This window comes from Hirundo rustica, assembly GCF_015227805.2.
Source record: "Hirundo rustica isolate bHirRus1 chromosome W unlocalized genomic scaffold, bHirRus1.pri.v3 SUPER_W_unloc_1, whole genome shotgun sequence".
Classification (NCBI taxonomy): domain Eukaryota; kingdom Metazoa; phylum Chordata; class Aves; order Passeriformes; family Hirundinidae; genus Hirundo; species Hirundo rustica.
Genome location: NW_026690191.1, coordinates 98,875 through 113,598, shown reverse-complemented (window position 1 = coordinate 113,598; position 14,724 = coordinate 98,875). Strand labels below are relative to the sequence as shown.

Below are 14,724 nucleotides of genomic sequence, written 5' to 3'. Positions count from 1 at the left end.
TTCTCAAATGTGCTCTAAAACTATATGTGTTCACGTTTAATATATATTACCATAGACTTTTGCTCTATGCTGGAGTCTGATAGCTTAGCCTTACATTGTTTGACTTTCAATGTATTGTACTATTGGCAGAAAAATTTAAAACACATGGTATTTTTAAGAGCTATTACACATTTGAAGATTTTAAAAAAGCTATATTTGAAAAAGGTTTAATGTATTTTATAAAGAAATGCTTGCTTTGAAAAAACAAAGCAATGCATTTAAAACAAGGTATGCATTAAATATAATTTATTTAAATGTCATGTGAAGAGTATATTTCTATATATAATTTTAAAAATCTATTTAAAAAGTGATATTTTATGTAACAATAAATAGTTTTTTTAACAATTCTGTTACTGTTAAATAGGTGTTCTCCAGGTATGAAAAGCATAGACAGTTAATACTAGAAGAAATTTTCACTTCCCTCGCAAGACTACCAACCAGCAAGAGGAGTTTGAGAAATTTCAGGTGAATTCTGACATACATTGATAATTTGTAGACAGACACATTTAGTTTTTTAGATGTAGGATTTTAGGCTTCAATATTAATTTGTTCTTTAAAAATCTGTTACTTCATGAGCTATATTTTGTTAGAGGATGATATTTCAAAACGTCTACAGTGAGAGCAGAATTGTTTGACAAATGTATTTTGTAATAATCATATTCTTATGCTATCATACTTATGTCTGCTTCCAAAATGTCTTAGTTTGAAAGACGGGTGTCTGCCAAGGAAGGTGGGAACCTCCCTTGAAATGGAGAATATGACCCCTTTCCCTCCAAATTATTATAACTTTGAAATTAAGGGGCTTTCAGCCAAAGATATGGGAAAAGGAATAACAGTTCTTTAGTATATATATGTATAACAAGGCAAACAAACAACAACAATGGTAACAACATATAGTGGTTTCAGGTTCATCTGTTTCTGTTTGCTAAATTTAGTGTAGTGATCTTAGTTTTTACTCTCTTTTCCCCCTGTGAGATAGGATCAGGAGAAGCAAAGCCAGCCCAAACTTAAAGATAAACAAACAAATTTATTAACACACACAAAAAGAAGAAAATTTTAAAAAATGAAACTTTAGAACACTCTTCTTCCCCCCACAGGCGTTCGCTTTCCCACAAACAACATAAAGAGAGAAAATCTGTGATTTTCAGTTAGTTTCACCATCCTAAAAATACTCTTTCATCGGTTTTTTAGGAGAGGAGTCTTTCTTAGTTTACCATGGAATTTTCCCCCACTGACAACCTAGAACAGTTCTCTTGTGGGTCTTAACTCTCACAAAAGCAGCCGCCTTTGTGAAGTCCCTCCCATTTGCAGTGTCCTGAGCTGCTTATGGGTCATGTCTGATTATTTAGGGTACCGTTTAAGGATGCCTTCTCAAGTATAAAACAAAGATTCTCTTCTTCTGTCTCTAAAATCATCATCATATCTAGAACTAGAGATCTCCTTTTTCTTTAGGAGCAAAGGGCTTCATATCACTTTCCTTCCTTTGAGGCCGGCTCCCCCCAAATAGCATTCATGTTACAGGAAATAGTCCATTATCCACAGTCTCACCAGAAGAGTTCAGCCAGGCAAGGCAACTCCTCCATCCTTCCTCCAGTTAGTCTTTTCTTCTCTCTCTATCTGACTTCATGCCGTGTCTTATCTACGTTTTACTCTGTCCCTTTCTTTTTACTCAAAAGGAGGATTAGAGTTTTAAAAAGTCTCAATCTGTATCAGGAGAGAGCTAACATTCTTGCCTGGCCCTGCAGATGGTCACGTGATCTCTGCCAAGCAGCAGCCTCCAGGATTTTCAAAAGCCGCAGGGATGGGGAGGAAAAAACTTCAGGCCAAGAGATCTTGGAGTGGCCTGGCTGGTGGATGCTATCCCCCCCACACCCCTCGGTCCTATCTGGGGTGGCCTAGCTTGGAGCTGCTCTTTAGGGCCCCCGGGCGGGGGGGACGACGACACACACGACATCTTACCCAGCCCCAGCCGGCAGAAGGGTAGGCTTTAAAAGTTCACTAGATGTTAATTGTTAAGCTGCAGCCTCCCCCGGACGCCGGATGGGGGGATGGGGGGGGGGGGGGGGTTGGCAGAGGCACGACCAGGCCCGGGCCGGCCTTCCCCTATCAGGGGAGGTGGAGGGTGGAGGGCCCGGGGGGGCCACACGGCGGACCGGGACCAGCCCTATTACCTGTTTGAATGCAGATCCTCCTGATTTAAGCCTGTGTGTTCCCAGAGGCGTGTCATCTTCCTAATTGGTCAATCGAACTATCACCTTTAAAGCAAGTAACTAATTAATTCTTGTTATCCGTGCTAAACCAGCACACAACAACAAACAAGAGCAGAAAACCCAATAAACAGTCTCTTCCCGCTCTTTAAGCACTTTTCCCTTTGGTGTAGTTATGGTCACAGCCGGCAGGGGCGTTGGCAGACTCCCGGTGGGCAGGGGGCAGCTGCGATGATTCCCCCGCGTCTGCAGGGGGCGCTCCAGCACGAGCTTGGAGACCACGCGGTTAATGGCGGCTTGACCGATATAGGATGGAAAAAGGGCTTGCTTTACAAACCCCTCGGGGCAGTCAATCCCGGTGCCCCAGCAAGATTCTCAGAAGTAGCAACTTGGAACGGCAGGAACAAGCAAAATCCCGGGGTGGTAGATGAGATGTATCCGAAACTTCGCAGCTGTAGCTGGGAACGCGGGACGTCTCGGCAGGCAGGGGGTGCTGGGCTACAATGTAGCAAAAAACCCGGAGCAGTGCCAAAGAAACGGCAGGGGGCTGGGCAGCAACAGCCCGGCTCCAGAACACAGCAGGCTCCCTGTGAGGAGAAACGGGCTCGGTGATCCCAGGTTTTCCCCTGAGGTACCCGAGCAGATGGTGAGGGATCCTTTGTTTGGTGAAGTAGGGTGTAAGTGAGGTCCCAGTGCAATGGCCACTCTTAGGAGCAGAGCTCCACTCACGGTAGAAGAAAGGCAGCAGGAGACGGAACCCTGCAGTGGTGACGAATTCTCCTCACAACGACCACAGACTCTCCCCCCCAATACCGCCAGCACTAGAGATAGAAGCTGCACCCAACCCCTTTCCCACAGCCCAATTCTCGTGGTATCTCTGCCCTTCCCAGAGAAAACCCCAGGTAAAAAGAGAGAGTAGCCAGTTGGACCCCTCCCCTGATCTGTGGCCACTTCCTTTGTCTCTCTTAAGCACACGGTCGTTATTGTCTCCTAGCAACACATATGGGGTGAAATTCTTTTCGAGAAAGAAACAAAAGAAAGAATCCTAAACCAAACACAAAATAATTGCAATATCTTATCTGTCTCACTAAGTATGTAAATGACTGTAATGTTATTATGAATTCAAAAGTTTTTTTTCTTGGACAATTCTTTGGTTCTGTTTATATGGATTTTATATAATGTCAATGCTAAAGCTTAATAGGAAAATTCTGGCTGAATTTCTTTGAAGATGTTAGGAAAATTAATCCACGAACACCAGAGGTTTATGTCCAAAAAGGACACAGAGGAGTCATTTTACTTTATTCGAATAAAGGGAGAGGCCATGGGGCATTTCCCCTGGGGTCTCTCAGTTTTTCGGAGGACACAGCCTCCTTTTTATCCTAATTTCCCGGCCGCATTTCCCTCTCTCTTTCCCCATTGGCTGAGATACCTGAGAGGTACAGACTTCCCGAAATGCCTAAGATTCCCCTTTTAATGTATAACCCCTCTAATTTTTAATTCTTGTGGGATTTATGGGGTTTTCCCCATTGTTGTTTTCATCTTTCAATATTCAATTTTCATCTTTCAATATTCAATTTCATTTACAAACAAACCATATGGTTTGTTTGTAAAGGCAAGTATCTTCTTTTCCATTCATCAATCAATAGAATCCTTCCCATTGTTTCTCTTATCTCTCAGTGCTAGTTTTATCTACCAGCAGACCCAGGGCTTGTTTGTAAAGACAAATCTTGTCATTCCTCTCAAAGACATGCTCAGAGCACTCGTTTCATTAAATTAATCTAATACTCCTTTGAATGAGTCTCATTTAGAATCTACTCAGTTTGCTTTAACTGTCTTTTAAGTGACACAAACCATCAAAAGGGTTTTTAGGCTTTGTGAAAAACGCCAATCACTTGTTTTTAAAATTTTAAAAGTTTAATAGTAAATAAGATGGTTATAAAAATAGAGTAAAAAATTGAACAATTAGAGTTAGGACAATACGAGATGTGAAAAGTGCATATTATATGGCTCTACGCAAGATATTTACTATATGTGTTGTGTTGTGTTAATTGTTGGTGTTGTATTAATATTTTAATAGTATAGTAAATGAAGTTTTGTAGTTAAAGTGTAGTTTTTGTATGCCAACCACAGGAAGACGTAAATCTTTCAGAGAAAAAGAATTTCCTACTTCCTTATCAGAAGAAACCAACTCCTCCTGCCTCTCTCAGCCTTGAGAATGCCACAGAGATTAAAGGAAAAAGTGATACTAACCAGAGACAGTTCTTTGTTTAAATCAAGTTTATGCATCATGTATAAAATATATAAATATTCAACAGGCTATTGCTTTTAAGAGATAGTCCTTTGTTAGCAAAGGTCCTTCTCCAGAGCTTGTAGCTCGGGAGAGGCACCCAGACGTCTGTAACTTTGTTTTTATTGTCTCATATTGTCCTATCTCTAAAACTGTTCAATTTTTACTCTAATTCTATTTTTATAACCATCTTATTTACTATTAAACTTTTAAAAATTTAAAACAAGTGATTAGCGTTTATCACACGAGACAATAAAAAACAAAGTTACAGATGTCTGGGTGCCTCCCCGAGCAAAAAAGCTCTGAAGAAGGACCTCTGTTAACAAAGGATTATCTCTTAAAAGCAATAACCTGTTGAATATTCATACATTTCATACATGATGCATAAATTCCATTCAAACAAAGAATTGTCTCTGGTTAGTATCACTTTTTTTCTTTTAATCTCTATGGCGTCCATAGGGCTGAGCGAGGCAGGAGGAGTTGGTCTCTTCTGATAAGGAAGTAGTAAATTCTTTTTTTCTTTGTAAGATTTACGTTTTCCTGTGGTTGGTACATAAAAACTACATTTTAACTACAAAACTACATTTACCATACTATCAAACTATTATTACAACATTAACAATTAATACAACATAATCCATATAGTAAATATCTTGCGTAGAGCCATATAATATGCACTTTTCACAGGCTTGAGGACTATTTGTCTCATCATTGGTAAAATGTGCTTTTTGGGTGGTCAATGACAGCAACCAGTATACTGAATGCCTTAATCCACCCTATAGTTGTGTTGCTTATTTTGGTCAGCATAAGTTTAGTGTTATCTGTTGTAATACTTGTTTGGAATTGGAGGATGCCATGGCGAGTAGCAGCTTTAACATCACTGTCAAAGGCGTATGGCTTGGTCTTGAGAGACACTAGCTGCACGGCTTGGATAGATGAGGAAGACTGTATACTGAGTAAAGGAATTTACTAATTTCAAAGAAGTGGGGAATGAGATATTAAATTTGAAGAATTAGGGATTTTAGGAAAGTTAATAGTTGCTGAATTAGCTGAAGTAAGTAGATAAGATTTGCTTGCAGTTAACAGAAGCTGGATCTTAGATAAGCTATCCCGGATTGCTTGTCAGCTTTATGTTTATGTAGCCATGCTTGTAACAAAAAACCAAAATGCGGTAAGTAGGACATAAGATAGCTGCAGACTTCCTGCTTAGAGAACCCATTCAACACAGGAAACTATAAGTTCTACCAAGGATTCATTTATCACAAATGCATTGAAAAGGTAGAAAGGTCAGGATGAGGAAGACTCATCTTACTTACCCATTTTTGGTGACCCCTCCCCAGAATAGACCCCCGACTCATTTTAAGAAACAAACTATGCATGCTTAATAGCCTTTTTGCCAATTAGCATACAAAGCGAGGAATGGGAGGTGACAGGGTATGAATATGCATTTGTATTTTGGGTATTCAACACTTTTGTAAATAAGACTTTGTAATTACCTGTGAATTTTGCAGCATATTAGGGAGCTATCCCATGTGCTGCCCAGTCATAATAAACATACACTTTCTAACTTTAAACTGTTAGTAGTTTTCTCAAAACAAACTCCATGCTTCTCTTTGCTCTTAGAACCAGTCTTAAAGGCACAGGACTCAATATACAGCACAAACAGAACAGATGATTGGGGATACAAGCATCATTAAGTTACCCTAGGACATTCCACCCCTTATCCCCATATCGTCAATTTACTAAAACTAATATATACTCCAGCTCTCCACACACATACATCTATATAAAAACAATATGCAATATACAGCTACATACAGTGGCAGTACTATTCAGCACACAGCGATAATTACACACGGTTCTCACTTAATCAGATTTCTCTGCGGTACACATCGTGTGGTTCCATCTTTCTGCATTACTCACCATGTGCAGCTTGGTCCCTGAGCAAAGACAATCCCATGGATGGGATCTTCTGTACTTGAAGCAGAATTGATCCAAACTGTCTTCTCTAACAAACCCCTTACATGTACTACTGGGACTTTCTCTCCATCTACTGTATGTAGGGACTTAGATTGGGCAGGGCCTGCTCTGTTGGTGGAACCTCGGGTGTTAACTAACCAGGTGGCTTTTGCTAGATGCTGCTTCCAGTTTTTGAATGATCCCCCACTCAGTGCTTTCAGGGTGGTTTTTAGCAGTCTATTGTATCTTTCTACTTTCTTTGAAGCTGGTACATGATAGGGGATATGGTACACCCACTCAATGCTATGTTCTTTAGCCTAGTTGTTGATGAGGCTGTTCTTGAAATGAGTTCTATTGTCTGACTCAATCCTCTCAGGGGTACTATGCCTCTAAAGAACTTGTTTTTTAAGGCCTAGAATGGTGTTACGGGCCGTAGCGTGAGGCACAGGGTAGGTCTCCAGCCGTCCTGTGGTGGCCTCTACTATTATGAGCACGTAGCGCTTGCCTTGGCGGGTTTGGGGAAGGGTGATATAGTTAATTTGCCAGGCTTCCCCATACTTATACTTGGACCATCGCCCGCCATACCATAGGGGCTTCACCTGCTTGGCCTGCTTGATGGCAGCATGTCTCACAGTCATGGATAACCTGAGAAATACTGTCCATGGTTAGATCCACTCTTTGGTCTCGTGCTCACTTATAGGTGGCATCTCTGCCCTGATGGCCTGAGGCATCATGGGCCCATTGAGCTAGAAACAGCTCTCCCTTGTGTTGCCAATCTAAGTCTATCTTTGACACCTCTATCTTTGCAGCCTGATCTACCTGCTCGTTGTTTCGGTGCTCCTCATTAGCCCGACTCTTGGGGACATGGGCATCTACATGATGGACTTTGAAAGGTAGCTTTTTTACTCGAGTGGCAATGTCTTTCCACTCATCAACAGCTTAGATAGGTTTTCCCCTACGCTGCCAGTTGGCCTTTTTCTACTTCTCCAGCCATCCCCACAGAGCATTGGCTACCATCCACGAATCAGTGTAGAGGTAGAGCTTTGGCCACTTCTCTCTTTCAGCAATGTCCAGGGCCAGTTGAACAGCTTTGAGCTCAGCAAGTTGGCTTGACTCACCTTCTCTTTCAGTGGCTTGTGCAACCTGTCTTGTGGGACTCCATACAGCTGCTTTCTACTTTCGTTTCATCTCAACGATGCAGCAGGAACCGTCAGTGAAAAGAGCATAGCGTGTTTCTTCTGCTGGCAGTTGGTTGTATGGTGGAGCTTTTTCAGCACGTGTCACTTGTTCCTGCTCCTCTTCATCCATGAGACCAAAGTTTTCACCTTCTGGCCAGTTTGTAATTATTTCTAAAATCCCAGGGTGATTTGGGTTTCCAATGCGGGCGCGCTGAGTGATGAGGGCAATCCATTTGCTCTATGTGGCATTGGTGGCATGGTGGGTAGAGGGAACTTCTGCTTTGAACATCCATCCCAGCACTGGTAGTCGAGGTGCCAGCAGGAGTTGTGTTTCAGTGCCTACTACTTCTGAGGCGGCTTGAACTCCTTCATAGGCAGCCAAGATTTCCTTCTCTGTTGGAGTGTAGTTGGTTTCAGACCCTCGGTAGCTTCGACTCCAGAATCCCAGTGGTCGGCCCTGAGTCTCCCCAGGCCCCTTCTGCCAAAGGCTCCAGGACAGGCCATTGTTCCCGGCTGCTGAGTAGAGCACGTTCTTCACCTCTGGTCCTGTCCTGACTGGGCCAAGGGCCACTGCATGAGTGATCTCCTGCTTGATCTGGGCAAAGGCTTGTTGCTGTTTAGGGCCCCAGTAGAAATTATTCTTCTTGTGGGTGACTAGGTAGAGAGGGCTCACAATCTGGCTGTACTTAGGAATGTGCATCCTCCAGAAACTTATGGTGCCTAGGAAAGCTTGTGTTTCCTTTTTGTTGGTTGGTGGACACATTGCTGTGATCTTATTGATGACTTCAGTGGGAATCTGATGCTTTCTATCGTGCCACTTTACTCCCAGAAACTGGATCTCTCGAGCAGGTCCCTTAACTTTGCTCTTCTTGATAGCGAAGCCAGCCTTCAGGAGAATCTGGATGATCTTCTCTCCTTTCTCAAACACTTCCATTGCTGTGTTTCCCCACACAGTGATGTCATCGATGTACTGTAGATGTTCCGGAGCCTCACCCTTTTCCAGTGCAGCCTGGATCAGTCCATGGCAGATGGTGGGGCTGTGTTTCCACCCCTGGGGCAATCGGTTCCAGGTGTACTGCATGCCCCTCCAGGTGAAAGCAAACTGAGGCTTGCATTCTGCAGCCAGAGGAATGGAGAAAAATGCATTAGCAATGTCAATTGTGGCATACCACTTTGCTGCCTTGGACTCCAGCTCGTACTGGAGTTCCAGCATGTCCGGCACAGCAGCACTCAATGGTGGAGTCACTTCGTTCAAGGCACGGTAGTCCACGGTCAATCTCCATTCTCCGTCAGACTTGTGCACAGGCCAGATGGGGCTGTTGAAGGGTGAGTGGGTTTTGCTGACCACACCTTGAGTCTCTAGCTCACGGATCATCTTGTGGATGGGAATCACAGCATCTCGAGTTGTTCTGTACTGTCAGCGATGCACTATTGAAGTGGCAATTGGCACTTGTTGCTCTTCTACCTTCAGAAGACCTACAGCAGATGGGTTTTCTGATAGTCCAGGCAAGGTATTTAACTGCTTAACACCCCCTGTCTCTACAGCTGCTATCCCGAATGCCCACCAAAATCCCTTTGGGTCTTTGAAATACCCATTTCGGAGGAAGTCTATGCCTAAAATGCATGGAGCTTCTGGGCTAGTCACAATAGGGTGTCTCTTCTACTCATTTCCAGTCAGGCTCACATCAGCCTCCACCAAAGTAAAATCTTGTGAACCTCCTGTCACCCCAGCAATGGAAACAGATTCTTCCCCCACATGTCTTGATGGGAGTAATGTGCACTGTGCACTAGTGTCAACTAAGGCCTCATATTTTTGTGGTTCTGATGTGCTAGGCCAACGAATCTACACAGTCTAAAAAACACGGTTTTCCCTAGCCTCTACCTGGCTAGAGGCAGGGCCTCTCTAAGCCTGATTATCCTTATTTCCCTGGGTAACTGGAGCTGCTTCCTTTTTGCTGGAACTTCCTCTCATAGTCTTGCCATCCAACAATTCATGCAGCCATTGTGTCATAGCATCAGTAGATTCTCCATCCCATCTTTTCATGTTTTCTCCACATTCACGCAGGAGGACCCACAGCTTAGCCCGTGGGATGCCTTTTCCCTCTCTACCTAGGGAACGTTTGCGTGTGGTGCCAGAGCTTCTAACTTGTACTGCAGAGAATGTCCTCCTTGAGTTCTTTGTGATTCTCCTCCATCTTGTCTGTTAATCCCCGCACCTGTGTTTCCAGGGCTGCAATTCTTGCATGTGTTGGACCATGCACGGCATCTGCATATGTTCAGAGCTTCTTCGCCATATCAAGCACCGTCTCCTCTGTCTCATCTCGCTTCATTATTGCTAAAGCAGAGGAGTATTCTTGTGGCCCAAGTCGTACAAGTTTTCGCCACATCACAGGTGTACATGGTACTAAGTCGGGGTTCCTAGTGTTTATGTCATCTGAGAAGACAATCTCCGCCACTGCCATTTCCTTCAAGCGCTGGATCCCTTGTTCAATGGTTTTCTACTGGGTTTGCTGCATATAGAGATCGTCGGCACAGATATCTTTGTGCCACACTTCCCAGGACCCGTTCCCAGAGACTGCAAGGACTAGCCTCCCTCATCATTTCTTGGTCAATAACTGGATCATGTGATAGAGATCCCAGATGTCTCACTTCAGTGCCATCCAGCATTGTAGCCTCGCCTGCAGCATCCCAAAGACGGACTAACCAACTAATTATAGATTTATCAGGTCGTCGAGTATAATCCTTTCTTAGGCCACGAAGGTCCTTCAGGGAAAAGGACTCAATAGTATCTCCTGTTCTTGCAGCAGTTGGTCGGGCTCCCGATCTTGTGCCAGTTGGTTGGGCTTCCAATTTTGTATTAGTTGGTTCGGCTTCTGACTGTGTATCATCAGTTGCTTCAGCTTCTGATTGTGTGTCAGTTGGTTTGACTCCTGACTGGGTGTCAGGAGGCATTGAGGATCCTTCACCTGAATCATCGTCTACTGGTCGATCGGTTTTGTCCATGTGCTTCTTTCCTTTCTTTATTGCAGCAACTGCCGGTGTCTTAGCCTCACTGTCTGGTTGAGCTGCAGCCTGAATAGCTGTGGGATTGGCTGCAGCCTGAGTGACTTATTTATCTCTCTGCTCCCTTGCCTCTATCTGCTGCCCTACAGTGTTTAGCAGTGTGTGACTCATTCTAGAAAAGCTATAAACCATATAGAGGAAGCTCACCAGGTGAAATACCAGGAAGGTGGTGTCTTTAACATTCAGGAGACCCTGAACATTCTCCAAAAGTGATGTAACTGACTCAAAAGAGAAGAAGGAAAGAAGAGGCTGAAGAGCCTCATCCCCTACTCCTCCTCTAACAAACTGGGTGCAATTGTTGATAAATCCTTAAAACATGCTGCTGGAACTAGGACGCAGGGTAGGACGAAAAAACCATAAACCGAACATACCCAGAACAAACTCCAGTATCTTTATAAGCTTCTTGTAAACCATAATCACCGAACCCAGCAAAATAACTATTCTAATTTGTGCATTCCTAGTGTAAAAGCTGTATGTTAGGGACAATATTGGAGCTATTTCTGGGTAAGAAAACAAACCTAGGGACCAGAAAGGTATTAAGACCTCAAAAAAGCCTAGGGAACAGAAATGCAGAAAAGACTCTATTCTAAGAGACATTAGGAATTCAAGAAGCAACATGGCCACTGACTGTTTAATCCCCACCTAAAGGACAACCAAAAAATGCAGTTAATAATAATCAATACAAGTTTTTTCCACTCTCTCGTGCCCCACGTTGGGCACCAGTTAGAAGTATGTCCTGGTTTGGGACAAATTTGGGAGAAAACCCTTGTATAGGATCCCTCTAAGGAAGTAAATCCAAGTGGCCCCTCCCTCCAACCGGTCCGGTAAAAAAACCTCTTTGGAGAGAAGTGGAAAAAACTATTTTACTAAACAAATGAAGTGCATACAAGTATAAAGAATGAATAATATGAAACAATAAAACCTCTCCTTCTGAATTGAGATGGCAAATTGAGAAAGTCCTTGCCGTGGGTGTAGCTCGGCTCTCTCTCTCAGTCTCTCCTCAGTCCCAGTCCCTCCGGCGCTGCTGGAAAATGCCGAGGTCCAGGCCCCAGTGGGCCACAGGTGCAGCCCCCAGTGCTCCCCTGGGTTTTCAGTCCAGAGCAGGTTTAAACAGTTCCAAGGAAAAGGAAAAAAAAAACAGTCCAGGGAACTTCTCTGCCCTAGCTAGCTGAAACTAACTAAAAGCAAAAGAAATCTCTGTCCTGCAGTCTCTCCAAGCCTCCGCCGAATACCCCGTCCGCAGAAGAATGTGGAGGAGTCAGGCAGTTTTCTCAAAACAAACTCTGCGCTTCTCTTTGCTCTTAGAACCAGTCTTAAAGGCACAGGACTCAATATACAGCACAAACAGAACAGACGATTGGGGATACAAGCATCATTAAGTTACCCTAGGACACTGTCACAGTTGGGTATCGATACTAGATCGATACACATATTTCTTTAATAAATCAGCTTCAGCTGGATTTCAGTGCATCTTCTGAATAATAGTATAGTTTCAGGTTAAATTAGAGAAAGAATCTGACCTGGACTGGATTTTAGCTAAAATTGAGGTTGGACACTGCAAATTATTCTAAAACATGTGTTTTTAGTGTTGATTTTGTTCCTTGCTTCCATACATCTGTTCCCTGAAGACAGACAAGTTGTCAATGAAATAGGTTGTCTGATCCAGGGTGGATGAACAGGAAATATCCAGGAAAAGAAATTAATTGAAACCTTGACGTTGAATTTAGCAATTCTAATGTTAACATGAGTGCTTAATCTGAGTATTTCCTATTGTTTTGTTTATAGACATCAGAGAGAGCTAGTAAATAGGAAGGTGTTAGGCATAGGAGCATAAATGGTAGATACCATCTTTGAATTGTGACTTTTACTATAAGGAAATTACTGTCTCAAGGCCATAATGACTGCACTGTTTAGAGTCATAGCTCTAACTTGTTGAAGGACATTCCCTGTCTGTGGCTATAGTCATGAAGGGTGCAGCTGACCTAAAATTTTATAGGAAAATATTCTCTCTGTACAAGTAGAGATAACTTCATAAAGATAATAATTGCAAATTGTTTTGTGTCCAGATATTATTTTGATAATTTAGGGAGAATTATGTCAGAGATTATCACCTTTTCATATTGTTAAAGGCAGCATTAAATGGTGTTGATGTACATATGGGTAGTAAACACCACACTATCAGGTTAAATCACTTGGAAGGGGAGAAATGTGAGGTGGAGTGTATTCATGCTGGTCATACCAACTTAAAAGACACTTGCATGCTAAAGTTTACAGTCTGTTGCACTACCTGAGATTACCATAGGTGTAACTCTTGTAGAAGTCAGTCCAGGTCATGGTCACTAATTTCTCATTTAAAATTCCTGCACATTTCAGATACATTAAATAATATATAAGTAATAAATTATTATTAAAAGCTTGGTCTATTTTTTTAATGTTGTGTTGGAAATTGATATGGCATTATAAAGAATAAGTGTATTAGTAAGTGCCTTTGCATGGATGTGTTTGATTTATTAAATATTTCTGAAGATTTTTCTGCTGCTGAACTTCACAGACACTCTGATGTCCCATCTGTGAGCTGTTTCAGTTCATCTCTCTAGCCTGAGAATAATGCTTACCATTTTTGTTTGACCAAATCTTTCACTGCATAAGAGAGAAGCAAATTACAAGATAAATGTGTATAACACAGATTCCTAGCTTTGATTATTATTTTAGAAAGATGTTATTTAGGACAAAAAATTCTGGGGTTTTTTTTTGGGGTTTTTTTTTTGTTTGTTTGTTTGTTTGTTTTGGGTTTTTTGTTTGGTTTTTTTTTCTAGTTTTAGTGCTAATGCTGTCTTATTAACAGATTAAACAGCAGTGACATTGATGGAGAGCCTATGTATATTCAGATGGTAACAGCGCTAGTTCTGCAGCTTATTCAGTGTGTGGTGCATTTGCCAACAACAGAAAAAGATTCTAATTCAGAGGAGGAATCAAACAAAAAAGTAAGTTGTTTTTTTTAAAGAGCCTTTTTTTTTTTTTTTTTTGCTACAGGAATGACTTTGTAGGTATAATATTTTGTGATGGCGCTCTAGCAATCAATCCTTTTAATTTTATGTCAGCTGTAATTATTTGATGAATGAGAAATGTTGGTCTGGAAATTCTATTCTGTGCATGCTAAAATATTAGAAAAATACATCTTGTTATTTTTAGGTGGATCAAGATGTGCTTATGACTAACTCATATGAAACAGCTATGAGAACAGCACAAAACTTCCTTTCTATTTTCCTTAAGAAGTAAGTACTGTTGCATTCTTTAGTGTATTGATGAAACCAACTCCAAATAAAATGTCACACCTTAAGACAAACCAAACCACTTTGCAATCCTAAATGACTATTAATAAAGTTACTTATAACAATATATTTTATAGATCTCTGAGAGCTACCTGTCTGGAATTTTTTTTTATGGAACAGTCTGCAGAGCTTTTAAGAACACATTTAAGAATGTCTGATAATTTATATAGGATGCTTTTATCAGGGATCTTTTACTCATCTGAAACATGAAAGAGAAGGCTGAGTAAAATATTTAAGTGATGAAACCAGATTATTTCAGTCATCAAAATGAACAAAATATAAAAACCCTAAAATTATTTTCATTTAGCTAAAGTTAGGAATGTCAATAGCTCAGCAGGGAAAAAAACCCCATACTTGAATAACCAAAGGATTTGTAAGAAAAAGTCCTGAGATTTTTATCATGTTAATTTCTGTTGTTAAGCCAAAATGCTATTTATGAGCTATCTAGACATTTCTCTGCATACTTCTGGTATAATTAAAGTTAGGGATGCCACATATAGGTGAAACACTAGCACATGTTATCTTTTGATTTTTTACATTCTGATCTTCCTTTCTGGAACATATTACTGAGATGCCTTTTCACTGTGAGATAAGTCAGACCAGGTTTAAGGACACAACACCTAAATACCCCACTCTAGCTTGAGCTTTAGAATTTTACC

The 14,724-nt window shown here is 41.7% G+C and overlaps 1 protein-coding gene across 4 annotated transcripts in view; it reads left to right on the top strand.

The window, feature by feature from the left end:
• The window catches only part of LOC120747602 (nipped-B-like protein), a 196,730-nt gene that overhangs the window by 146,127 nt on the left and 35,879 nt on the right, over positions 1-14,724 (top strand). For all 4 annotated transcript variants that reach the window (XM_040053619.1, XM_040053616.2, XM_058424290.1 and 1 more), the window contains 3 exons: positions 404-504; positions 13,579-13,717; positions 13,926-14,008. In XM_040053619.1, coding sequence (XP_039909553.1) covers positions 404-504; positions 13,579-13,717; positions 13,926-14,008 — 323 coding nt within the window. The remainder of the gene's footprint in view (positions 1-403; positions 505-13,578; positions 13,718-13,925; positions 14,009-14,724) is intronic.